The 24,791-nt window shown below is 42.3% G+C and overlaps 1 protein-coding gene across 1 annotated transcript in view; it reads right to left on the bottom strand.

Annotated features, from left to right (window-relative positions):
• Positions 1-24,791, bottom strand: part of SH2D4B (SH2 domain containing 4B) — a 616,020-nt gene that overhangs the window by 255,685 nt on the left and 335,544 nt on the right. Inside the window, exons 4-5 of the mRNA XM_040438405.1 lie at positions 5,422-5,569; positions 3,342-3,549 (exon numbers count right to left, since the gene is read on the bottom strand). Coding sequence (XP_040294339.1) covers positions 3,342-3,549; positions 5,422-5,569 — 356 coding nt within the window. The remainder of the gene's footprint in view (positions 1-3,341; positions 3,550-5,421; positions 5,570-24,791) is intronic.

The following is a 24,791-nucleotide window of genomic DNA, read 5'->3' as shown; positions in this document are numbered from 1 at the left end:
TTTTACGCATTTGGATTCCGTGAGGGGTATGGTGAGTTCATGTGAGATTTTATTTTTTGACACAAGTTAGTGGAATATGAGACTTTGTAAGAAAAAAAAAAAAAAAATTCCGCTAACTTGGGCCAAAAAAATATCTGAATGGAGCCTTACAGAGGGGTGATCAATGACAGGGGGGGTGATCAATGACAGGGGGGTTGATCAATGACAGGGGGGTGATCAATGACAGGGGGGTGATCAATGACAGGGGGGTGATCAGGGAGTCTATATGGGGTGATAACCACAGTCATTGATCACGCCCGTGTAAGGCTTCATTCAGACGTCCGGATGCGTTTTGCGGATCCGATCCATCTATCAGTGCATCCGTAAAAATCATGCGGACATCTGAATGGAGCTTTACAGGGGGATAATCAATGACAGGGGGGTAATCAATGACAGGGGGGTGATCAGGGAGTCTATATGGGGTGATCACCACAGTCATTGATCACGCCCCTGTAAGGCTTCATTCAGACGTCCGGATGCGTTTTGCGGATCCGATCCATCTATCAGTGCATCCGTAAAAATCATGCGGACGTCTGAATGGAGCTTTACAGGGGGGTAATCAATGACAGGGGGGTGATCAGGGAGTCTATATGGGGTGATCACCACAGTCATTGATCACGCCCCTGTAAGGCTTCATTCAGACGTCCGGATGCGTTTTGCGGATCCGATCCATCTATCAGTGCATCCGTAAAAATCATGCGGACGTCTGAATGGAGCTTTACAGGGGGGTAATCAATGACAGGGGGGTAATCAATGACAGGGGGGTGATCAGGGAGTCTATATGGGGTGATCACCACAGTCATTGATCATGCCCCTGTAAGGCTTCATTCAGACGTCCGGATGCGTTTTGCGGATCCGATCCATCTATCAGTGCATCCGTAAAAATCATGCGGACATCTGAATGGAGCTTTACAGGGGGGTAATCAATGACAGGGGGGTGATCACCACAGTCATTGATCATGCCCCTGTAAGGCTTCATTCAGACGACCGGATGCGTTTTGCGGATCCGATCCATGTATCAGTGCATCCGTAAAAATCATGCGGACATCTGAATGGAGCTTTACAGGGGGGTGATCAGGGAGTCTATATGGGGTGATCACCACAGTCATTGATCATGCCCCTGTAAGGCTTCATTCAGACGTCCGGATGCGTTTTGCGGATCCGATCCATCTATCAGTGGATCCGTAAAAATCATGCGGACGTCTGAATGGAGCTTTACAGGGGGGTAATCAATGACAGGGGGGTAATCAATGACAGGGGGGTGATCAGGGAGTCTATATGGGGTGATCACCACAGTCATTGATCACGCCCCTGTAAGGCTTCATTCAGACGTCCGGATGCGTTTTGCGGATCCGATCCATCTATCAGTGGATCCGTAAAAATCATGCGGACGTCTGAATGGAGCTTTACAGGGGGTTGATCAATGACAGGGGGGTAATCAATGACAGGGGGGTGATCAGGGAGTCTATATGGGGTGATCAGGGGTGATTAGGGGTGATCAGGGGCTAATAAGGGGTTAATAAGTGACGGGGGGGGGGGGGGTAGTGTAGTGTAGTGGTGCTTGGTGCTACTTTACTGAGCTACCTGTGTCCTCTGGTGGTCGATCCAAACAAAGGGGACCACCAGAGGACCAGGTAGCAGGTATATTAGACGCTGTTATAAAAACAGCGTCTAATATACCTGTTAGGGGTTAAAAAAAACACATCTCCAGCCTGCCAGCGAACGATCGCCGCTGGCAGGCTGGAGATCAACTCTCTTACCTTCCGTTCCTGTGAGCGCGCGCGCCTGTGTGCGCGCGTTCACAGGAAATCTCGCGTCTCGCGAGATGACGCGTATATGCGTGACTGTGCGCAGGGCTGCCACCTCCGGAACGCGATCCTGCGTTAGGCGGTCCGGAGGTGGTTAAACACTTTTGTATTTTATTTCTTTTATTTTATTTTTTTCCTTTCTCTTTTAGAATCAATTATGGTCCCCGGTCATCTTGGGTATAATGACAAAAGGTTTCCACACCTGGATTTGGGGCTTTTCTGCTATTCTTCTCTGTAGATCCTCTCAAGACTGTTGGTGGACAACCATTTTCCGATGTCTCCATAGATGTTCGATTTAGTTCAATTTAGAGCTCCTTCTTGGCCACTCAAGGACATTCACAGAGTTGTCTCTAAGCCACTCCAGTGATCTTGACTGTGTACTTAGGGCTGTTGTACATAGTGGGAATTACGCTACATGTGTGAGCAAGATCCTCTGTTCTGGACTTTTAGGAGCACACAGCAATGTGTCACAGCATTATCATGAGTTATAATGTTATGTGCCTCTACTTGACCTTTTTATTACAGAATCATACTGACAGCTTTATGTCACCACAATTCTGTAGAAGCAAGGTCATACAGAGGCACATAGCATTATAAATCATGATAATGCCATGTGCTCCTGCAAGTCCAGAATGGAGGATCTTGCACACACACAGAGCGTGATTCCCACAATGGACTCACTAGTGTGAAACAGCTCTTAATGTCATGGTCTTGCTGGATGTTGAACCTTTGGCCTAGTCTGAGGTCCAGAGCACTCTGTAGGAGGCTTTAATTATGAATATCACTTGTTTCTTACAGTCTGAGAGTCGTTCAGATGCTTTTTTTGAAAACTTTCATTTGTATTTTATTGAGGAAAGGCTTCTCTAATGGGCACTCTGCCATAAAGCTCAAATTGGAGGAATTTTTCATTGATGGTTGCCCTCCTGGAAGTTTCTTCCATTTGCACACAGGATTATTGGTGCTCAGCCAGACTGACCATTGGGTTCTTGGTCATCTCTCTTACAAAGGCCTTTTCCCTCTAATTACTTAGTTTGTTCAGGTGAACAGCTCTAGGAAAAGTCCTGGTAGTCCAAACTTCTCTCATTTAAGAATTATGAAGGCCACGTTGCTCTTGGGAAATTCCAGTGCAGCAAAAATATTTTGAACCCTTCTTCAGATATATGTCTCCACTTGATCCTGTCTCTGAGCTCTATAGGCAATTATTTCCGTCTCATGGCTTGTTTTTTGCTGTGATAAGCATTGTCGGCTATGAAACCTAATATAGTTTTTCCTTAGTTTTAGATTTTTTTTTAATTAAGGGGATTGAGTGCAGATTGATGAGGCCACTTTTTTTTTTTACTTTAGCAAAAGGCTGAAACATAACAAAATGTGAAAAAAGTGAAAGGATCTGAAGGCTTTTTGAATGTACTGTTAATAATTATATTAGTAATTAACCTATGCATGAAGGTATAAGCTTTATAGAACAGTATTTAAAATGTACCACAGAGAACTTACTGAACTGGCACTTGAAGTTTAACAGATGATAAACTGCTGTTTTCTTGACTTGATTCTTGCCCATTGCTTAGGTTGGCATTTTGGAATAAGTTACTCAGTCCAGCTACCTTTCCTTTCTGAATGGCCCGCAAAGATTGACGATGATATTCAGCCCTTGCTCTGCGAGCTTTGTGTTTGCGTTCTTCATCTGCAGCCTTTGACTTGCGCACTAAAAAAGCAAAGAAAGACAAATAGAAACAAGCTATCCTCCAAGGCCTAGCATAGAAGTCACCAGAATATAAAAAAAGAACATGTATAGTTCACTGTGTAGTATAAGCAAAGCAAAAAACTGTAGAAAAAAGCCTTCCACTAGATATCTGTTTTCATTCCTCCTTGTTAGGGAACTGTCGACATTCGCACATCATTCTCCTTTTTAGAGCAATTGAATTCTTTGCAAATAAGAATAAAGTAGAAGTTTTGGAATGGCAAGTGATAGTCCTGACCTTAGGCTGCGTTCACACGAGCGTGTCCGGATTAGTTCCGGATGCGTCCCGGTGTGTTGCGGCAAACCCGCGCGAGTAGGAATGCAATTGCAGTCAGTTTTGACTGCGATTGCGTTCCGATGTTCAGTTTTTATCGTGCGTGTGCAATGTGTTTTGCACGCGCGTGATAAAAAACCGACTGTGGTACCCAGACCCGAACTTCTTCACAGAAGTTCAGGTTTGGGTTCGGTGTTGTGTAGATGTTATTATTTTCCCTTATAACATGGTTATAAGGGAAAATAATAGCATTCTAAAAAAAATTAACTCACCTTCTCCTGTTGTTCGCGTAGTTCTCCCGGTCTTTAGTTCTTTAAAAGATAAACTATGGGCTAAAGGACCTTTGGTGACGTCAGATCACATGCTCCAATCACATGGTCCATCACCGCGGTGATGGACCATGTGATTGGAGCATGTGATCTTACGTCACCAAAGGTCCTTTAGCCCATAGTTCATCTTTTGAGAAGTAAAGAAGAGACCGGGACTTACGCGAACAAACGGAGAAGGTGAGTTAATTTTTTTTATTTTTTTTAACCCTCAACTGATCACTTACTATGCATTCTGTTTTCAGAATGCTATTATTTTCCCTTATAACCATGTTATAAGGGAAAATAATACAGTGAATAGACTGTCACCTAGCAACCATGCGTGAAAATCGCACAGCATCCGCACTTGCTTGCGGATGCTTGCGATTTTCACGCAACCCCATTCACTTCTATGGGGCCTGCGTTGCGTGAAAAACGCAGAATATAGAGCATGCTGCGATTTTCACGCAACGCACAAGTGACGCGTGAAAATCACCGCTCATCTGAACAGCCCCATAGAAATGAATGAGTCAGGATTCAGTGCGGGTGCAATACGTTCACCTACCGCATTGCACCCGCGCGGAATACTCGCCCGTGTGAACGCAGCCTTAATCCAATAGAAATGTTGTGGAAGGACATGAATTGAGCAGTTCATGGGAGGAAACCCACCAACATAAGAGAGGTGAAGCTGTTTTGTGCGGAGTAATGAGCTGAAATTCCATTAAGCTGATGTGCAGGACTAATCAACAATTGCCGGAAATATCTACTGTAGTTGCAGTTACTGCTGCTCAAGGGGGTCACACCAGATACTGAAAACAAAGGTTCACATACTTTTGCAGCTCACAAATATGTGATATTGGATCATTTTTCTCAGTAAATAAATTACCAAGTCTAATATCTTTCACTCATTGGGTTGATTTGATTATCTTATGTACTCTTAGGACTTATGTGGATATATGTTGTAGTTTTTCTTGCAGAAATATAGAAAATGATGATGGGTTTGCAAACTTTTAAGCACCAGTGTAGGATAAAAATAGGAAAAACTAGATATAGTTTACTATGCTGCAGTGAACATAGCATAATAACTGAGCAGACTTTATTTTCATTTATTATGGTTATTTTTTAAGACAAATTGATTTCCTTTAGTCGAGGTAGCTTTATTTTTTTTCCCTGATGCTTAGTATCTAAGATGAACTGTGAAAGATCTATTTAAAAAAATACATCAAAAAAAGAAAAACTTGTTTTGATGCTACTTACATTGTTCTTGCCACTCTTGCTCCTCATTTTCATTGCGTTGACTTTGTAGCTGTGCTTTCTTTAGACTCAGGTAGAGCTCTTTTGCGCGTAGCTCTTCTCTCTGGCGAATTTGCTCTTCACCTCTTCTCCTTTCCTCATCTTCTCGTTTCTATTAATGACAAAATTCTATTATGATTCTATATATTTCAATTATTCTGTAATGCTTTCATTTATTTGGTGTAATTTACCTGTGTAACCAAAATGACCTTATAGTTAACAGTTTCACACAACAAATTATATTATTAATGATTTAAAAACTTGTCATATAGTTGTGGGGTACACCCAGAGCATTACCCATGTTACCGGTATGTTTGATATGTTATAATCCTCCTTTAATTGCATGACATTGTCCATTTAAAAGAAAGATATTCAAGATGGCTTTTAATACTGTGCTTTGTGTATTCAGTCTGTATTGACTGTAATATATTGAAATATGCTGTCCCCCACCCAATCTACAGCCACAGAGCACAGCACAGCTAGGAAACTAGTGGCTGGAATTGGAGCAATGGAGTGGGTGAGCAAGGTGACGGTCATGCTCTTCAAATGGAGTGGAGAGGTAGTGGGCACCAACCACCCCAAAAACACTCTTGGCACTAGCTGTCACTGTTACACATAATTTTTAAGGACTTTCAGCAGGGAACAGGCAGGAATGTGTAACTAAAGCCACATGGTATGGGACACCATAACAAGCTGAGGATCCTTTCTAAGGTGTCAGGAGTGGATAGTTAATTAGCTGGTAAGGATGAAACCTGCCAAAAAGAAGCCAGAAGATTGACATGTGTGCCATAAATGAAGTATACTCCGCCCACTGGAGGAGGCAGAACAAAGCATTCTGAGAGGGCGGGTCATGGGTGGCAGAGCCAAGATATACGCTCCGTTCGGTATCAGTTCCCTGCGAGGTGGATGGGTCCTGTAGAGGTAGCGAGGCAAGTACTGGTCAGAGGGGATTCTAGATTGCCTTCATTCAAATAAAGTGAGGACTACCACTACAGACTGAGACCTGAGTGCTGCATAACATGCTTATGGTTGAATAAACCCGACTGCAGGTCAAATGAACATTCCCCTGCAAAAAGTGTAAGCAGGATTGTAGGTCTCTAAAAGTGAAACAGACTATTTGCAACGCCATGTTCAGTTGCCATTAGTTTGTCTAAGCAGTGAAACACTACCTTGCAAAACAACCTAGCATTCGAGCCTTTGCTGCAGCCAGGCTCATCTATCTCTCCACCCGCTGCTACACTGATGACTCTAGCTTGTGCCAGTCACTTCACTAGTTGCTCATATACCACAGAATGCAGTTCAAACTCCTCACTCTCACCCACAAAGCCCTCCACAGTGCTGCATCTCCGTATATATACTCTGTCATCTCCTGTTACCACCCTACTTGTGATGTCCATTCTGCCATTGATCTAAGATTCACATCCTCCATAATTCGTACATCTCACTGCCATCTTCAAGACGTTTCTCGAGCTGCGGTTACTCTACCCCGGATAATCTGATTAATTCCCAACTTCCTTACCTTCAAACGTCCCTTAAAACACAGCTTTTCAGGCAGGCTTAGTATGTTCCCTAAAATTACTCCTAACCGTTCACCCCCTCCAACAATTGAATACCATCTTCTGAGAGCAATCCCCACACTTAAAGCACTAGCTCATGCAGCTTAGCCTGCACCACTCCTTTCAATACAAAGATGGCTGGACCACTTCATATAACCATCATCCCCCACTTCTTGATAGATTGTAAGCAGGGTCCTCACTCCTAGTGTATCAGTTGTATTTTACCCTGTAATTTTCTTTTGTCTTTAGTTTTGTTTTTGTTTTCATGAACCCTCTGAATTGCAAAGCACAGTGGAATACGGTGGTGCTATATAAAGATCATTAAGTGTTCTTGCATGGTAAGACCACTTACTGTTATCTCACATATATATTCTTATTATAGCCAAATTTACCACCCTAACTCCTCCCACAGTTTTTACACTACATAGACTGCAATATCCCGAAACGTGCGGATTATTCCCGATTGGTGTGCTATTACTTTGTGGAACATTTCGCCAAATGGTTCACGAAATATCTGCGTTTTTGTGGCAAAATTGGTCCCATAGGAATGAATGGCGGAATTTTCAAAACTAGAGTGGGAGCTGAAAAACCAGGACATGATTTCAAAACTGCCACCCCTCCCTCATTTCCAAGCCCACCTGCTGACACTAAACGGCTAAGCCATAGTCCTGATAGTTCTCACAATATGACCATTTGTTTGCAACTCACGCCGCCCATTGACATTCATGAAACTCCACTCTAGTCACCTCAAATTTGAAGGGCAATTTCTAAACTGCGACTGTGCCTTCCTTTCAGAGACATATTATGCATGAAAATGTAGGTCTGGGTCTTGTGATTCTACAATATAAAACTCTTCGCTGTAGGATTTATAATTTTTTAACTACAACCGTTTGAAGATGGCAATGCCAGTGAAGTGACCTCTCTTTACTGCTGGGACTGGGGTGTGCTTTCTATTGCTGTGTCTGTCCAGAAGTCTGAGGGGCTCCAGAGGTGGGCGGAGATGTCATGTGACTGCTCCTCTGCTTGCTGCAATGCATGCTGGGATATTTACTTTCACTTTACTGCTGTAAATGTATGTTTTAATGAAACTGTGAAGCACTTTGGGCAACAACATTGCAATTAAACGTGCTATATAAATAAATCAATAAAATTTGAAATGCATTTCTCACTCTCTCTAGCTTGCCATGTGTACTTTTTAAATGTGATCAATCAATTGGTTAGTGTAATGTTTACTATCTTTACTCACTCCAAACACTTCACACAGTTACTCTGCCCAGTCCATAAAGTTACTCTGCCCAGTCCAGCCTTTCCACAGTTACTCAAGCCACTCCACCCAGTTACTCCGCCCACTCCAGTTGTAGACTACTGGTGGAAGCAAGAACACTTCACACAATTTCCCCAGAAATTGTAGCTTTTCTAGTTATTATTATTATTATTATTATTATTATTATTATTATTATTATTATTATTAATTGAGCATTTGTTGAGAGTCACCACAAAGAACTGTGCCTGGATTGAGGTTAATGTGAAGCACAAATTCTGCCTAAAGTCTTCATGCTCCATATTCTGTTGTCTACCACATAGATGAATTACTGCCAACAATAAAATATCATACCAAATCAGAAACATGAAAACATTAAAATTGTTAAAAAATAACTTCAAAATGAGAAGCATCACTTTAGAACTACTTTCAGTATCAATATCTATTAAGAAATAATGTTAATACACTCATTGACAAAAAGAATGCACCCAGGTAGAAATGTCCGATATTGGCGATTTACCCTAAAATAAGGTAAAAAAACAACAACAAAAAAATACTTACCTTATCTTGCTTGAAGATCTTGACCAAAATCCTGTGTGCGGTGACTAGAGATGAGCAAATTTCATATTTAGAAATTCATTCACACTTCCTTTGGTGGTAAAAGCAGAATTTCCCTATGGATCCCGTTACCATGGACCATAACGCAATTATATGATAGAATGCATAACAGAATGCCCTTTAAAGGCATTCTGATATTCAATTCCATCATAATAGTCTATGGGCTGCAAAATTGATCCGTCTTGTTTCGGTTATACAGGGGAGTCCTCTCCTGCACAACAGAAACTTTAGCAAAAAGCATTACAAACACTTCAAATACAGACAATCAACAAATAAGTCCAGTACATTAAATTACATGGGATCAGTCACAGCAGCTCCTTTTAGCCCTTATTCAGGTCAGAAGCGGATATCAATTTTGATAGTATGAATAGCACCCAAAAGATTATGTCTCAGAATGGTAAAAAGTACTGCACACACACACACATTCATACACACCTTCATCGGTCAGAAGCAAACACCGCTGTCTCCTATGGTATCAGAGTTTGGGCTCCAATTCAAGGATCCCATATCTTCATGAAACGGTCAGGGGTCCCTCTTCGCTCATATACAAACTTATATAATTCAAGGTCGGTATTGACTAGATGTATTCATTGTTGCACAGTAGGACTCTTAGGGGGTTTCCAATTTAGGAGGATAGTTTTCCTGGCATAGAACAAGAGTATTCTGTATAGTTTCCTGCCAAATTTGGTGGGAACAACCTCGTTGGCTATCCCCAACAGACTCGTCAGCTCAGTACAGACATTAAGAAAGCCTAGTTTATTATTAATATAAGTATGAATCTCCTCCCAGAAGCCATAAATGACCGGACATTGCCAAACCATGTGTATTAGGCAGCCGTTTTCAGGCCCACATCTCGTGCATTGAGGGTCTGGTAATTTACCCATTTTAAATAATCTCTCAGGGGTATAATATATCCTGTGAAGCCACTTAACTTGAATCAATTGATCCCTAGCACTTACCACTGTGGATCTCCATGTATGGCTAAATTCTTTAATATGCATGTCGTCCAAACTTTCGACATCCCTTCTCCACCTGACAAATGAGTTATCAAGGGGAGAATCCTGTAACGCCATAAGCGATGCATAGAGAGCCGACACTGGTTTGACCAAAGGAACCCACCCTCCTAACCACTGCTTCCACTGGGCCACACTCCAACTTTAAAGGTTCTCTGCCAAACTGAGCCTGACAGGCATGTCTAAGTTGAAAATATCTGTACAAACTATGTTGGGGCAGATTAAATTCCTGCTTCAAACTGTTAAAGGTTCTGAAGAGGCCCTTATCATACAGTTGGGTAAGATTTTTGGGGCCAGAATTCAAATTCCATTAATGAGAACAACTCTGGTAGCACTCTGTTTTTCCACAATGGTAAATATGGCGACCAAGTAATACTATTCTCGCCGGAGTTGCGCATCTGACTCCATTTAACCCAAATCCTTACTGCAACCGCCATCGATTGGGTATAATGTACTGCAGAACCAGCCCCCCTCCTATATGCCAAGTTCGTAAGTGCTTCATAGGACCCCAATAAAGCTGCCTCCAACACTACCACCGGATTACCCGAGTCTGCCTGTACCCACCACGCCACATAATTTAACTGATACAAAAAACAGAAAGTCAGTCCTGTGTCCCAACACGGACAAGTTACTTGCGCTGCTGCAGGTTCCGAAGTAGTGTGGTAGGTCGTTCACACCGATATAAGCAATTCAAAAGGGTTTTGGAACCGCGCTGCTAGAGACTATGTCTCCCGGTCATCAGTGAATAAAAAAGGGTGTCAGCCCCTCTCCTCAATACCCGCCGGATCCAGTCCTCCCCAGAACTCTCTCACTGCAGGGTTGAAAGGAAATGGGCAGAATAGTGAAGCACCCTTTACACTCTTTTTATAAAAGGTTTTATTCTACTCACAAAGGTTCGTAGACAAAAGGCATAAAATCAATATCAGTCGTCACATTCCTGCCCGACCCGGGTTTCGCTACCTTGCTTCTTCAGGGGCGATAACTGCGCATGCTTGCAGTCAAGCCTCTTAAATAGCCCAGCTGATTAAATTACACAGGCCGGTCTAATTTCGGATCATCACATGATTCTAAAACATCATTAACATAACATGATCTAAAGGCATCACTCACAATTCATACATAATAAAAATACCATCAGTGATCCTTTGACACAATCACATTTCAAACATAAAAAGCATATACAATATAAAACTGCGAGAGGATTTTTTCTCTCTCTTACCAATTAATACACAAATACATATATCTCTCTACCCTTTCGGGTTACCGCAATTCCATATATTCAATCTATGTCTCTAGCCTCCTTATAGAAACTCTTATCCCATATTCTAATCATACCATCCAATATCTCAAATGTCATATATTAGGACCACAGTCTCGATATTATACCTTGATATCGGTCTGTTCTGAGGACATAGTTCCTATGTTCTCCACCCACCTCTGGGGCGTTTCTTCAGGTGTAATCCACCTACTCCCGTGGCGTCACTCGGGTGTTCCCGACCTCTCCTCCACCCAGACATCCACATCACAAGGCTCCACCGTTCAATCAGACAGTCAAGCCAAAGTGACGTCACTCGAAGGTCCTTAAGAGGTCAGGTAGGGAACAGCCAACTTCACCATCGGTGAGAACAATATTTCTCATGCATTTATCCCAATATAGGTGCCACTACTCCTTAGTTCCCCTCCCTCTCCTGGGGTACCACTTGGATGTCCTTCCCCATTATGTGTCACTCAGGTGTTCTCGACCCCGCCTCCACCCCGTCACCCACTTCACAAAGTTCCACCGTCCAATAGGACAGGCAGGCCAATACGACGTGGCTCAAGGTCCTTAAGGGGCCAGGTACAGAACAACCGGTTACTCCACTATTTGGGAACATTTTATACTAAACACTTTATACCAAACATGGTTTTAGGTCAAATTCGATGTTAAGACCACTGGGTTGTAGGGTCCCTAATTTATAGATCCACTCTACCTCTTTTTTGTTGATCTGTGCCAATGAATCCCCCCCGCGCCAGTGCGGTTTAATTGTTTCCACACCAGCAAATTTTAAACCTTGCGGGCTTTTTCCGTGCACCAATTTAAAATGTGCTGATACGCTGTGGGTCATCAGGCCTTTCTTGATGTTCCGTAGGTGTTCTTGTACCCTAACCTTCAGCTTCCTGATAGTCCTACCCACGTACTGGAGCCCACAAGGGCACTCCAGTACATATATGATGCCCTCATTTTCACATGAGCAATTATTCCTTATGCAGAATTCGGCCCCTTTCTTTTTGGATACTATAGAGTTAATACTCCTCTGTCTTTCTTTTTGATTACGGTTTTTACAGCCTGCACAAAATCCGCACCAAGTGAATTTTCCTACTTCTTTTTTCACTTTTATATTTACAGGGGGAATGGCACTATGCACAAGTTTTTCTTTAATGCTAGCCGCTTTTTTGAAGATAAAAGGGGGGTTCACTGGTATTATTTTTCCTATTATCGGGTCGTTTCTTAATACTCCCCAGTTCTTTTTTACCATTTTCTTGATGTTACCAGACATGGAACAGAACTTGGTCACAAAGGAAAACCTATAATCCCTATCCTTCTTTTCCATTTTTTCTTTTGTGTGTTCCCTTCTTCCCTCTCTTTCTCTTTCCACATTTTGTATGCACATATCTAGATTGGCCTCATCATACCCTCTTTCCACAAACCTGTTTTTGAGTACCCCACATTGTGTTCTGTAGTCACTCACTTCTGTACAATTACGGGCCATTCTCTTGAACTGACCTTTCGGTATGTTCTTGAGCCATGGGCCGTAGTGACAGCTCTTCATATCAATGTAAGAGTTTACATCTGTTTCTTTGAAGTATGAAGTTGTTAAAAAGCTACCATTTTCTATCCGAATACATAGATCCAAAAAGTTAATACTACTGTTGCTGATCTCTCCCACAAATCGTAGATTCCAATCATTGACATTCAGCTGGGAAATAAAGGACTCAAGTCCCTCTCTCTCCCCTTCCCACACTAGGAGACAGTCATCAATATACCTCCTCCAGAAGGTCAATTTGCCCCCTGGGGTATCTGCTCCTAGTGTGGGAAGGATCGAGTTTTCCTCCCAAGCCCCCATGAAAATATTAGCAAAACTGGGGGCGAATTTCGCCCCCATCGCCGTGCCAATGCACTGAACATAATGCGAGTCTTTAAACCAAAAATAATTGTAATCAAGGCAATAACTGAGGCACTCCAAAATATACAGTTATCCCTAAAAAATTAGGAATGAAGGCGGTGGAGAACAGAATTATGAGGGATGAAAAAATAGGAGATCAGCAAGGAACCTTTATTTTGGAGTGCCTCAGTTATTGCCTTGATTACAATTATTTTTGGTTTAAAGACTCGCATTATGTTCAGTGCATTGGCACGGCGATGGGGGCGAAATTCGCCCCCATTTTTGCTAATATTTTCATGGGGGCTTGGGAGGAAAACTCGATCCTTCCCACACTAGGAGCAGATACCCCAGGGGGCAAATTGACCTTCTGGAGGAGGTATATTGATGACTGTCTCCTAGTGTGGGAAGGGGAGAGAGAGGGACTTGAGTCCTTTATTTCCCAGCTGAATGTCAATGATTGGAATCTACGATTTGTGGGAGAGATCAGCAACAGTAGTATTAACTTTTTGGATCTATGTATTCGGATAGAAAATGGTAGCTTTTTAACAACTTCATACTTCAAAGAAACAGATGTAAACTCTTACATTGATATGAAGAGCTGTCACTACGGCCCATGGCTCAAGAACATACCGAAAGGTCAGTTCAAGAGAATGGCCCGTAATTGTACAGAAGTGAGTGACTACAGAACACAATGTGGGGTACTCAAAAACAGGTTTGTGGAAAGAGGGTATGATGAGGCCAATCTAGATATGTGCATACAAAATGTGGAAAGAGAAAGAGAGGGAAGAAGGGAACACACAAAAGAAAAAATGGAAAAGAAGGATAGGGATTATAGGTTTTCCTTTGTGACCAAGTTCTGTTCCATGTCTGGTAACATCAAGAAAATGGTAAAAAAGAACTGGGGAGTATTAAGAAACGACCCGATAATAGGAAAAATAATACCAGTGAACCCCCCTTTTATCTTCAAAAAAGCGGCTAGCATTAAAGAAAAACTTGTGCATAGTGCCATTCCCCCTGTAAATATAAAAGTGAAAAAAGAAGTAGGAAAATTCACTTGGTGCGGATTTTGTGCAGGCTGTAAAAACCGTAATCAAAAAGAAAGACAGAGGAGTATTAACTCTATAGTATCCAAAAAGAAAGGGGCCGAATTCCGCATAAGGAATAATTGCTCATGTGAAAATGAGGGCATCATATATGTACTGGAGTGCCCTTGTGGGCTCCAGTACGTGGGTAGGACTATCAGGAAGCTGAAGGTTAGGGTACAAGAACACCTACGGAACATCAAGAAAGGCCTGATGACCCACAGCGTATCAGCACAATTTAAATTGGTGCACGGAAAAAGCCCGCAAGGTTTAAAATTTGCTGGTGTGGAAACAATTAAACCGCACTGGCGCGGGGGGGATTCATTGGCACAGATCAACAAAAAAGAGGTAGAGTGGATCTATAAATTAGGGACCCTACAACCCAGTGGTCTTAACATCGAATTTGACCTAAAACCATGTTTGGTATAAAGTGTTTAGTATAAAATGTTCCCAAATAGTGGAGTAACCGGTTGTTCTGTACCTGGCCCCTTAAGGACCTTGAGCCACGTCGTATTGGCCTGCCTGTCCTATTGGACGGTGGAACTTTGTGAAGTGGGTGACGGGGTGGAGGCGGGGTCGAGAACACCTGAGTGACACATAATGGGGAAGGACATCCAAGTGGTACCCCAGGAGAGGGAGGGGAACTAAGGAGTAGTGGCACCTATATTGGGATAAATGCATGAGAAATATTGTTCTCACCGATGGTGAAGTTGGCTGTTCCCTACCTGACCTCTTAAGGACCTTCGAGTGACGTCACTTTGGCTTGACTGTCTGATTGAACGGTGGAGCCTTGTGATGTGGATGTCTGGGTGGAGGAGAGGTCGGGAACACCCGAGTGACGCCACGGGAGTAGGTGGATTACACCTGAAGAAACGCCCCAGAGGTGGGTGGAGAACATAGGAACTATGTCCTCAGAACAGACCGATATCAAGGTATAATATCGAGACTGTGGTCCTAATATATGACATTTGAGATATTGGATGGTATGATTAGAATATGGGATAAGAGTTTCTATAAGGAGGCTAGAGACATAGATTGAATATATGGAATTGCGGTAACCCGAAAGGGTAGAGAGATATATGTATTTGTGTATTAATTGGTAAGAGAGAGAAAAAATCCTCTCGCAGTTTTATATTGTATATGCTTTTTATGTTTGAAATGTGATTGTGTCAAAGGATCACTGATGGTATTTTTATTATGTATGAATTGTGAGTGATGCCTTTAGATCATGTTATGTTAATGATGTTTTAGAATCATGTGATGATCCGAAATTAGACCGGCCTGTGTAATTTAATCAGCTGGGCTATTTAAGAGGCTTGACTGCAAGCATGCGCAGTTATCGCCCCTGAAGAAGCAAGGTAGCGAAACCCGGGTCGGGCAGGAATGTGACGACTGATATTGATTTTATGCCTTTTGTCTACGAACCTTTGTGAGTAGAATAAAACCTTTTATAAAAAGAGTGTAAAGGGTGCTTCACTATTCTGCCCATTTCCTTTCAACCCTGCAGTGAGAGAGTTCTGGGGAGGACTGGATCCGGCGGGTATTGAGGAGAGGGGCTGACACCCTTTTTTATTCACTGATGACCGGGAGACATAGTCTCTAGCAGCGCGGTTCCAAAACATAATTTAACTGCACTGCTACATAGTACATGTACAGGTTGGGTAAAGCAAGGCCTCCCCACAGGTAAGATGCCTGAAGGGTGCATCTCGCTATTCTGGGAGAAGATTTGTTCCATAAAAAGGGAGTGATTACTCTATCCATGGTAGTAAAGTGTTTCTTGGGAAGTAGCGTTGGGGCAGCTCTATATAGGTATAGCAGTTTTGGGAGAAGAATCATTTTTACAATATTGATACGCCCAATGAGATTCAAAGGTAGGTTTTCCCATGCTTCCAATTTACGAGTAATGGATTGCATTGTAGGAACAACATTCAAATCATAAAACTTTGCCACCTCTCTATGAACAATAATTCCCAAATATGTAAATTGATCTACAATCTGAAGCTTATTGTTCAATGAATTGTGAGCTGGGTCAAAGTCATCAATTAGGCAAAGACTAGACTTGGCCCAGTTCACACGAAGACCCGAGAAGCTACCAAAATAATCAACAACATTTAAAAGGGTATCCAAGGACTTCCCTGGATCAGCTAGATATACCAACATATCATCAGCATATAATGAAAGCTTTTCTGATATTCCAGCTATTTCCCAGCCTTCTATACCTGAGTTAGAGGAAATGAGTATCGACAAGGGTTCCATTATTAATGCAAATAATAAGGGGGAGAGAGGGCAGCCCTGTCTAGTGCCTCTACCTAAGGGGAAGGAGTCTGATGTGTATCCATTTACCCTGACTCTTGCCGAAGGGGATTTATAAAGCATCTGTAGCCAGCACAGAAATTTCTCAGGAAAACCCATTCGAATCAGCACTGCCCACATAAAGTCCCACTCTACTGAATCAAAGGCTTTTTCATTGTCTAAGGATGCAAGAGCCCTCATACCTCTATTGTCATGGTTGACCTGAAGATTAGTGAACAATCGCCTTAAATTAATATCTGTAGTTTTCCCGGGCATGAAACCCGACTGATCTACCCCAGCCAAGGAAAGAATTACCCCCCTCAATCTTAAAGCCAGTATCTTCGCAAAGATTTTGACGTCAAGATTTAGAAGTGAGATAGGCCGATAAGAGCTACACTGGTCAGATGGTTTTCCCGGCTTATGAATCACTACTATTGTTGCCTCCGAGAAAGAAGGAGGCAACGAACCTCATTCCAGCGCATATCTCAACAGCTTCCCTAATCTATTAACAAGGTCCTTAGAAAACCGCTTATACCATTCAGCAGGAAATCCATCGGGTCCCGGGGTTTTTTTGGTTGCTAAAGAGCTAATGGCCACTTCAATCTCTAGGTCAGATATATCTGACGCTAGGGCCTCCCTATCATCTCTGTCCAAAGAAGGAATATTATTACCTACTAAGAAATTGGCAATCTCCCCCGAGGTGCACATGGTCTTGGGGGCATACAAGTTTGCATAATAGGAGGCAAACTGGCGGCAGACATCTCTAGGCTCCCTCAACAAGATCCCTTGATCATTCAGAACTCCCGCCACCACCGTTTGCTGAGTCTCAGATCTAGCCAAATATGTCAAGGCACTACCACACTTATCACCATCTGAAAAAATGGTTTGTCTCTGATTCAAAAGTTTCTTCTGAGTATATTCAGTCAAATGTAAAGTAAACCTACGCTGTGCATCAAGCCACATAGTCTGCTTCTCAGAACACGGATCTAGTATAAATAGCCTCTCTCTATCAGCTAGCTCCATCTCCAGTTTCATCCGCTTGATATTCAATTCCTTTATGTGAGTTGCTATAGCAGCAATCAATGCCCCCCTCGTTACTGACTTAAAAGCATCCCATTCTACCAGGGGATTCGTAGATCCTTCATTTTCTGTCCAGTAGTTTCCCATAACGTCTAGGCTATCGCTCACCACTGGTAAGACCTCGAACAACATGGGATTTAACCGCCACTGCTTATCGGCCGGAGCCAATGGATGTGACAAAATCAGAAGGAGGGGGGCATGATCTGAAACACCTCTCGGCAGATAATCACTGGACTTGATATAAGGAGATAAATCTCAATCCACTCTGTAGCCTCTTCAGGAGTATTAAAGAAACTGACCGTTTTTCCATCTTACACCCTCAAGCGGGAAGTGTAGATCATTGCATATTTCCCATTTTTATCTCTCAGTCGCGCTCGGACCTCAGTAAACTGCTTCCTTTTCTTCTGGACCTCCGCAGTAAAGTCAGGGTGAAATGACAAGCGGATATTCTCATAGCTGATGTTGCCCTTCTGTCTAGCAGCTAGCAAAATAGCGTCTCCATCCCTGTAGTTCAGGATTTTCATAATGAAAGGTCTAGCAGGGGATCCCGGTGGTAAGGGCTTGGTTGGGACCCGATGTGCCCTCTCTACAACAAAGCAACTGGAAAGAGAAATAGGATGCAATACTTCTTTTATGAGTTGTTCCGCAAATATTTCTGGTGTAGACCCCTCCACTCGCTCCGGTAAGCCCAGAATACGGACGTTGTTGCATCTGTTGCGGTTTTCAGCATCTTCCGCTCTGGCTTGTAGCATCTGGACCTGTTGTAACAGCTGCCTGGTGTCATTTCCAACTGTTCCAGATGCATCTTCCACGTCGCTTACTCTTTGCTCCACTGCAGACGTTCTCTCACAAAATTTTGTCAAAATTGCGCCGTAAACAGCTGAGATCAGACTGGAGATGGTCTATCTTTGATGTAAGAGCAGCTTGACAAGCTGCTATAGCTTTCATAATTTGAGAGGCTTCAGCAGAGGCAACAGGAACATGAGACCCCTCACTTTCTTGCTCTGTCTGACTCATGGCATCCATGTATTGTTAGACATCTGATGGAGCCACAGAAGAGGTTTTGCGGCCCATAGAAATAGTCCACAGAAACTTGAAAGACTAGCTGAGGTATGTCACTCCTGCAGTATATCAGGTAATTGCTTTATTCAATCCAGCAAGTCCTGCATATCAGTCAATCAGACTGTCATCAATCTTTACACTGCACAGGGAGGGGGGTAAGTGTGTCAGCACCACCATCAGACATTCAGATATACTTCAAAAAAGTCCTTTGTAGACCTTGTATCATTTATGTACAGAGTCTCCTAGTAGAAGTATCGCAGTAGGACTTCAGGAGGGAGGTGGCAGTGTTTTCAGGAGGGAGACACTCATATACTCTGTCTCAGCGCCCCACTTCGTCTGCCGGAATAGAGAGGAGCGCTGTGGCGCACTAACTTTATAGGCAAGATAGCGCCCACCACGCGACTTCCTTTCCGCTACAGCCGCGGGTCGCGTGAGTCCAGCAGGCACCGGCAGCAGCCTAAGGTAAGATGTCAGCTACTGTCGGGATGCCGTACCTGCAGTGTGCACCTTGCGGTCCGACGAACCCTGCCTCAGCGCCGTTCCACACTCTCCTCCTGCCACGTCTCCCTGCTCTTCTCCTATGCGCGTCAGCTCCTGCAGTGCGACAGCCAAGCCGCAGCGTTCAGGTCTGAGCGGAGTGTCCCTTATGGTTAAGGGACCTGATGTTATCTGTATGGGCTCAAATAACCCTGATTATGCCAGGTGTTTATAGGGTAATTTACAGGATTTTGGAGGAGCACTGCGTTCCTTCTTCCTCACTCCATGTTGGTTCGGCCACGCCCCCCGCAATTATGCTTTTACCACCAAACGAAGCATGAACGAATTTCATAACATAAAATTTGCTAATCTCTAGCCGTGACGTATGACTATTTCACCCCAGACCTTCAAGCAAGATAGCGGCGGCCAGCCTGTCGCAAGCAAATGGATCAGGTATTTTACTCTGCCCTAACCCCTGAAGACGCTGGTACACGGCGAAACATGTCGGGGGGCAGCGTGAAGCTCTAATTTTAAAACAGCATATCACTGCAGCCTAGTACTATAGTGCGTATACACTATACTGGCAGCGCGCAGCCAGTTAGGCACTAGTGTGTATCTACTTAGTAGCAGGCAACCTGGTCAGGTGACATCCTGACAGGGCAATTCAATTGATACACAAAGGCCAGTGATTACTGGAAGTTTTAATGATTTAGTTATTAATATAAGTATTATTAGCAACAATTAATAAAAGTTAAGTCTTAGTTAATTAGGTAAATATCTATATATCTAAATATCCTAACTCTTGATGATCCAGGTTTACACTGGTGAAACGCGTCCACCCTCGTCCCCACCCATACCCTCTCCGAGATCACGGGAAGACACGGCGCACACCGGATGATGGGATTGCACAAGAAGAAGACTGTGGCCCCGTCAACTGAAGTCCAGAGCGGAGCAATAGGTAAGTATTTTTTTGTATGTGTAGTGTATGTGCACACCACCAGCGTCATATCACAGTGACAGGGGGGCACCTGGCAGTGGTGGCACAGTGGCACGCTGCACTAAATACATCATGAGGGGCGGGGCAAAAAATGAAATATATTCAGGGGGCGGCAAAAAATAAAATATATATGGGGGGCAAAAAATGAAATATATTCGGGGAGGGACAAAAAATGAAATATATTTTGGGGAGGGGGGTTCGGCCAATTGAAAGTTTGCCCTGGGACCCATAGAAGTCTAGTTACGCCACTGATACTATCCTTCACTATGCAAGCGGCATGGCTCGCTTAGTGAAGGACTCACCGTGAATACTAATCAGTGCTTCCATTTTGGAAGCGCTGATTAGTACCGGAGGACCGGGAAGCAGTGAAGGATCAGTACTCACTGCTTCCTGGTCCTCGGCTGTCGGCTATGCAGGGATGTGCACAGCGTAATGGGGGACCTGAAAAGCATAATGGGGGCTGAAAGCAGCATAATGGGGGCTGGCTGAGAGGCATAATGGGGGCTGGTTGAGAGGCATAATGGGCTGAAAGGCATAATGGGGGCTGAGAGACATAACAGGGGCTGATGAGAGTCATAAGGGATAATAATGGGGGCTGAGAGGCAGAGGAGCTGATTATGGGGGATAATTAGAGGCATGGGGGCTGATATAGGGGTGATGAGAGGCATGGGGCTCTCATCTGAGGTCTGACTTGGGGTCATTTACATTAGGGTCTGAGCTGAGGTCTAATTGGGGGTATGATTTGAGGTCTTATTGGGGCTGTCAGCTGAGGTCTGATTAACATTGGGGGTCTGACCTGAGGTGTAATGAAAAATTCTTTTTTTCTTATTGTCTCCCTCTAAAACCTAGGTATGTCTTATAGGTCTCCTTCCTGAACTGCAGAGCGGTGCCCACTTCCAGCCCTGAGCCCAGCTGCCCACTGACCAGAGCACTGATCCTGAGCCTGCTTGAAGTACAGTATTTCTATGTATAAACAGATTAACAGGGATTGTGGCAGCAGTTGAACAAGATGCACCCAACTATTACACTCAACCTGCACTGTCCCTGCAGTCTCCCTATATTATATTCTTGCACGGCTGTATTACTCCAACAGATTATCTGAGCAATATCTGTCCAATCAGACCAATAGTTGGTGTGTATAACAAAACATCTGTGTGTCATCAGACCAATGATTGATCAGAAATCTGTCAGATATCTCTCAGGTAATCTTTTGGTGTAATACAGCCCTTAATTTCACTTTGTAACACCTGCAGCAGCCATTTTAGAAAAACTCTGATTCATTACTATGAAGTGAGAGGAAATTTTTCCAGATTTTTCCTAAACTTAGCATCGAAATCCACCGGATGATTTGATTCGCTCAACACTAATAGCCATATATGTTGCTATCACTCACTGACATCACTAATGCTGTCTTGGCATTCAACAGTTTAAAAGGCGTTGGATACAGTCCTAGGGGACCTCAGAGTGCTATAGATGACTTTTCAGGGCAATGTGGGCACTTTCAATTTGTACTGAATTTATTTGAACCAAATCAAATCTGAAAACCAATTTGACTATATCATACCCAAAGTGAATTTTGGGTAACTGTCCCAAGTGGCATCATAATGGCAGCCCTTCTCTTCTATGTATGCCACAGTTAAGATCTTAGATAACGGAAGTGACAAATTAATAAAAGTAGATTATAGAAGCCTCAACAGAAAACTGTGATTTATTCTTTATTATATGGGCCAAAATGTTCTCAAAGTGTCATCTGTTTTCTTCTTGCTATATTTTATTAACAGATTTTTATTTGCATCTGTTCATTCCGTCCTCCTACAGTCTGCATATTTAACATATCCCAGAGTATTGAAAATGAAGTAACGACTTGAAGCTCTCCTGCATTTTATGGTAACGTTTTAAAATAATGGAAGGAGCATTAATGAATAGGTAAATTATAATGGGGTTCTGGGGAAAGTGCTACTTTAGCAGCACATTAGTTCAACATGATTAACATAGTTATAATGAACACTAAATGAGATTCTAATGATGTGAAGGAGTAAGAAGTCACTGAGAAAGAAAAGGAGAGGGCGGGCTGGCAGTTTTATGACAATAGTTCATATGAGCAGAAGACTGTCGACTGCACCGTTGAAGTAATAAAAGGACAGAGATAACGTGACCTGTAATACTGTGCTGGCAGGTGCTTAAACCCTGAAATTACAGAAAGGTCCCTGTGAGTGCACAGAATTTCATTTACAGGCTTTAACACCTACGCTGCTGAAGTAAATCACTATACACAAATGTTCAATAAATGTAGAATAGGAAATAATGTAATAATTATAGAGAAAGCAATTATGTATGGTGAGAAAATGGGAGTACAGTGCCAGAAACATACTAGACAAGTAAATATTTAAAGATAACTTTAAGCAAACTTCATCATATCTTATTGAGGAAGCATGTACCATAAAAATGTTTTATGCCATCCATAAATAGCGCAACTATTATATGCAAAGGTGGCAGGCAACGTGGAAGACTTCTCAGAGATAAGCTGCGGCACCTGCCCATTCTAACCTTAGCCATGCCAAATAATCACACAGTAGGATGTTCTCAACAGAGTGCCAATGCCTAGTGCTCTTTAACCCTTTCATGACCAAGGGTAATTGATGCCCCAGTGTCCAGGTCAAAATCTACAAATCTGACATGCGTCACTTTATGTGGTAATTGCTTTGGAACACTTTTATTTATTCAAGCCATTCTGACATTGTTTTCTCATGACATATTGTACTTCATGATAGTCATAAATTGGAGTCAATATATTTCACCTTTATTTATGAAAAAATCCCAAATTTACCAAAAATTTATAAAAAAATTCACAATTTTCAAAATTCTCGGCTTCTAAAACAGAAAGTCATAACTAATAAAATATATATTACTTAACATTTCCCATATGTCTACTTTATGTTGGCATCCTTTTGGAAATGTCATTTTATTTTTTTAGGACGTTAGAAGGCTTAGAAGTTTAGAAGTAATTCTTACAATTTTTAAGAAAATTTCCAAAACCCACTTTTTAAGGACCAGTTCAGGTCTAAAGTCACTTTGTGGGGCTTACAAAGTGGAAACCCCCATAAATGACCCCATTGTAGAAACTACACCCCTTAAGTTACTTAAAACAGATTTTACAAACTTTGTTAACCCTTTAGGTGTTCCACAAGAATTAAAGGAAAATGGAGATGAAATTTCAAAATTTCACTTTTTTGGCAGATTTTCCATTTTATTAAATTTTTTTCTTTAACACATTGAGGGTTAACAGCCAAACAAAACTCAATATTTATTACCCTGATTCTACGGTTTACAGAAACACCCCACATGTGGTCGTAAACTGATGTAAGGGCGCACGGCAGGGCGCAGAAGGAAAGGAACGCCGTATGGTTTTTGGAAGGCAGATTTTGCTGGACTGGTTTTAGATGCCATGTCCCATTTAAAGCCCCCCTGATGCACCCATACAGTAGAAACTCCCAAAAAGTTACCCTATTTTGGAAACTAGGGGATAAGGTGCCAGTTTTATTGGTACTATTTTGGGTTACATATGATTTTTAATTGCTCTATATTAAGTTTTTTGTGAGGCAAGGTAACTGAAAATGGCTGTTTTGGCATAGGGTAGATCATGTGATATTTTTATAGAGCAGGTTGTTATGGATGCGATGATATCAAATATGTCTACTTTCTTTGTTTGTTTCTTTGTTTCAGTTTTGCATAATAAAGCATTTTTGAAAAATAAATTATGTTTTTGTGTGTCCATTTTCTGAACGCCATATGTTTTTTATTTTTCTGCCGATCGTCTTGTGCAGGGGTTCGTTTTTTGCAGAAAGAGTTGAGGTTTTTATTGGTACCATTTTTAGTTACATAGGATTTTTGATCATTCATTATTACACTTTATGGGGCAAGGTGACCAAAAAATTTGCTGTTTTGGAACAGTTTTTATTTATTTATTTTTACTGCGTTTATCTGAGGGGTTAGGTCATGTGACAGTTTTATAGAGCAGCTCGTTACGGACGTGGCAATACCTAATATGTATACTTTTTCTTATTTATTCAAAGGGGTTCTGCACTTTCATTTAACTGATGATCTATCCTCTGGATGATATCCGCTAGTTGATACTAGTCATGACGTCAGTGGGCCGGCGGCCCGGCGGTAAACAGTGAGAAGGCCGCTGCGCTGCTGGAGCGCCGCTGCCTTCTCAAACAGCTGATCGACGGGGGTCCCGGGTTTTGGACCACCGCCAATCAGAAGCTGATGATCTATCCAGAGGATAGATCATCAGTTAAATGAAAGTGCAGAACCCCTTTAAGTTTTACACAATAATAGCATTTCTGAAACCAAAAAAATGATGTTTTAGTGTCTCAATAGTCTGAGAGCCATAGCTTTTTTATTTTTTGGGGCGATTGTCTTAAATAGGGTATCATTTTTTGCGGGATGAGGTGATGGTTTGATTGGTACTATTTTGTGGCTCATAAGCCTTTTTGATTGCTTGCTGTTGCACTTTTTGTGATGTAAGGTGACAAAAATGGCTTTTTTGGCACAGTTTTTTTTTTTTTTTTACGATGTTCACCTGAGGGGTTAGGTCATGTGATATTTTTATCGAGCAGGTTATTACGGATTCAGCGATACCTAATATGTACACTTTTTTTTTTATTTCACTTTAACACAATAATAGCATATTTGAAATTAAAAAAATCATTTTTTGAGCGATTTTCTTATGTAGGGTCTAACTTTTTGT

Source organism: Bufo bufo, chromosome 6, assembly GCF_905171765.1.
Source record: "Bufo bufo chromosome 6, aBufBuf1.1, whole genome shotgun sequence".
Classification (NCBI taxonomy): domain Eukaryota; kingdom Metazoa; phylum Chordata; class Amphibia; order Anura; family Bufonidae; genus Bufo; species Bufo bufo.
The sequence above is the reverse complement of the archived record's forward strand: the minus strand, read 5'-3'. Positions and strand labels throughout refer to the sequence as shown.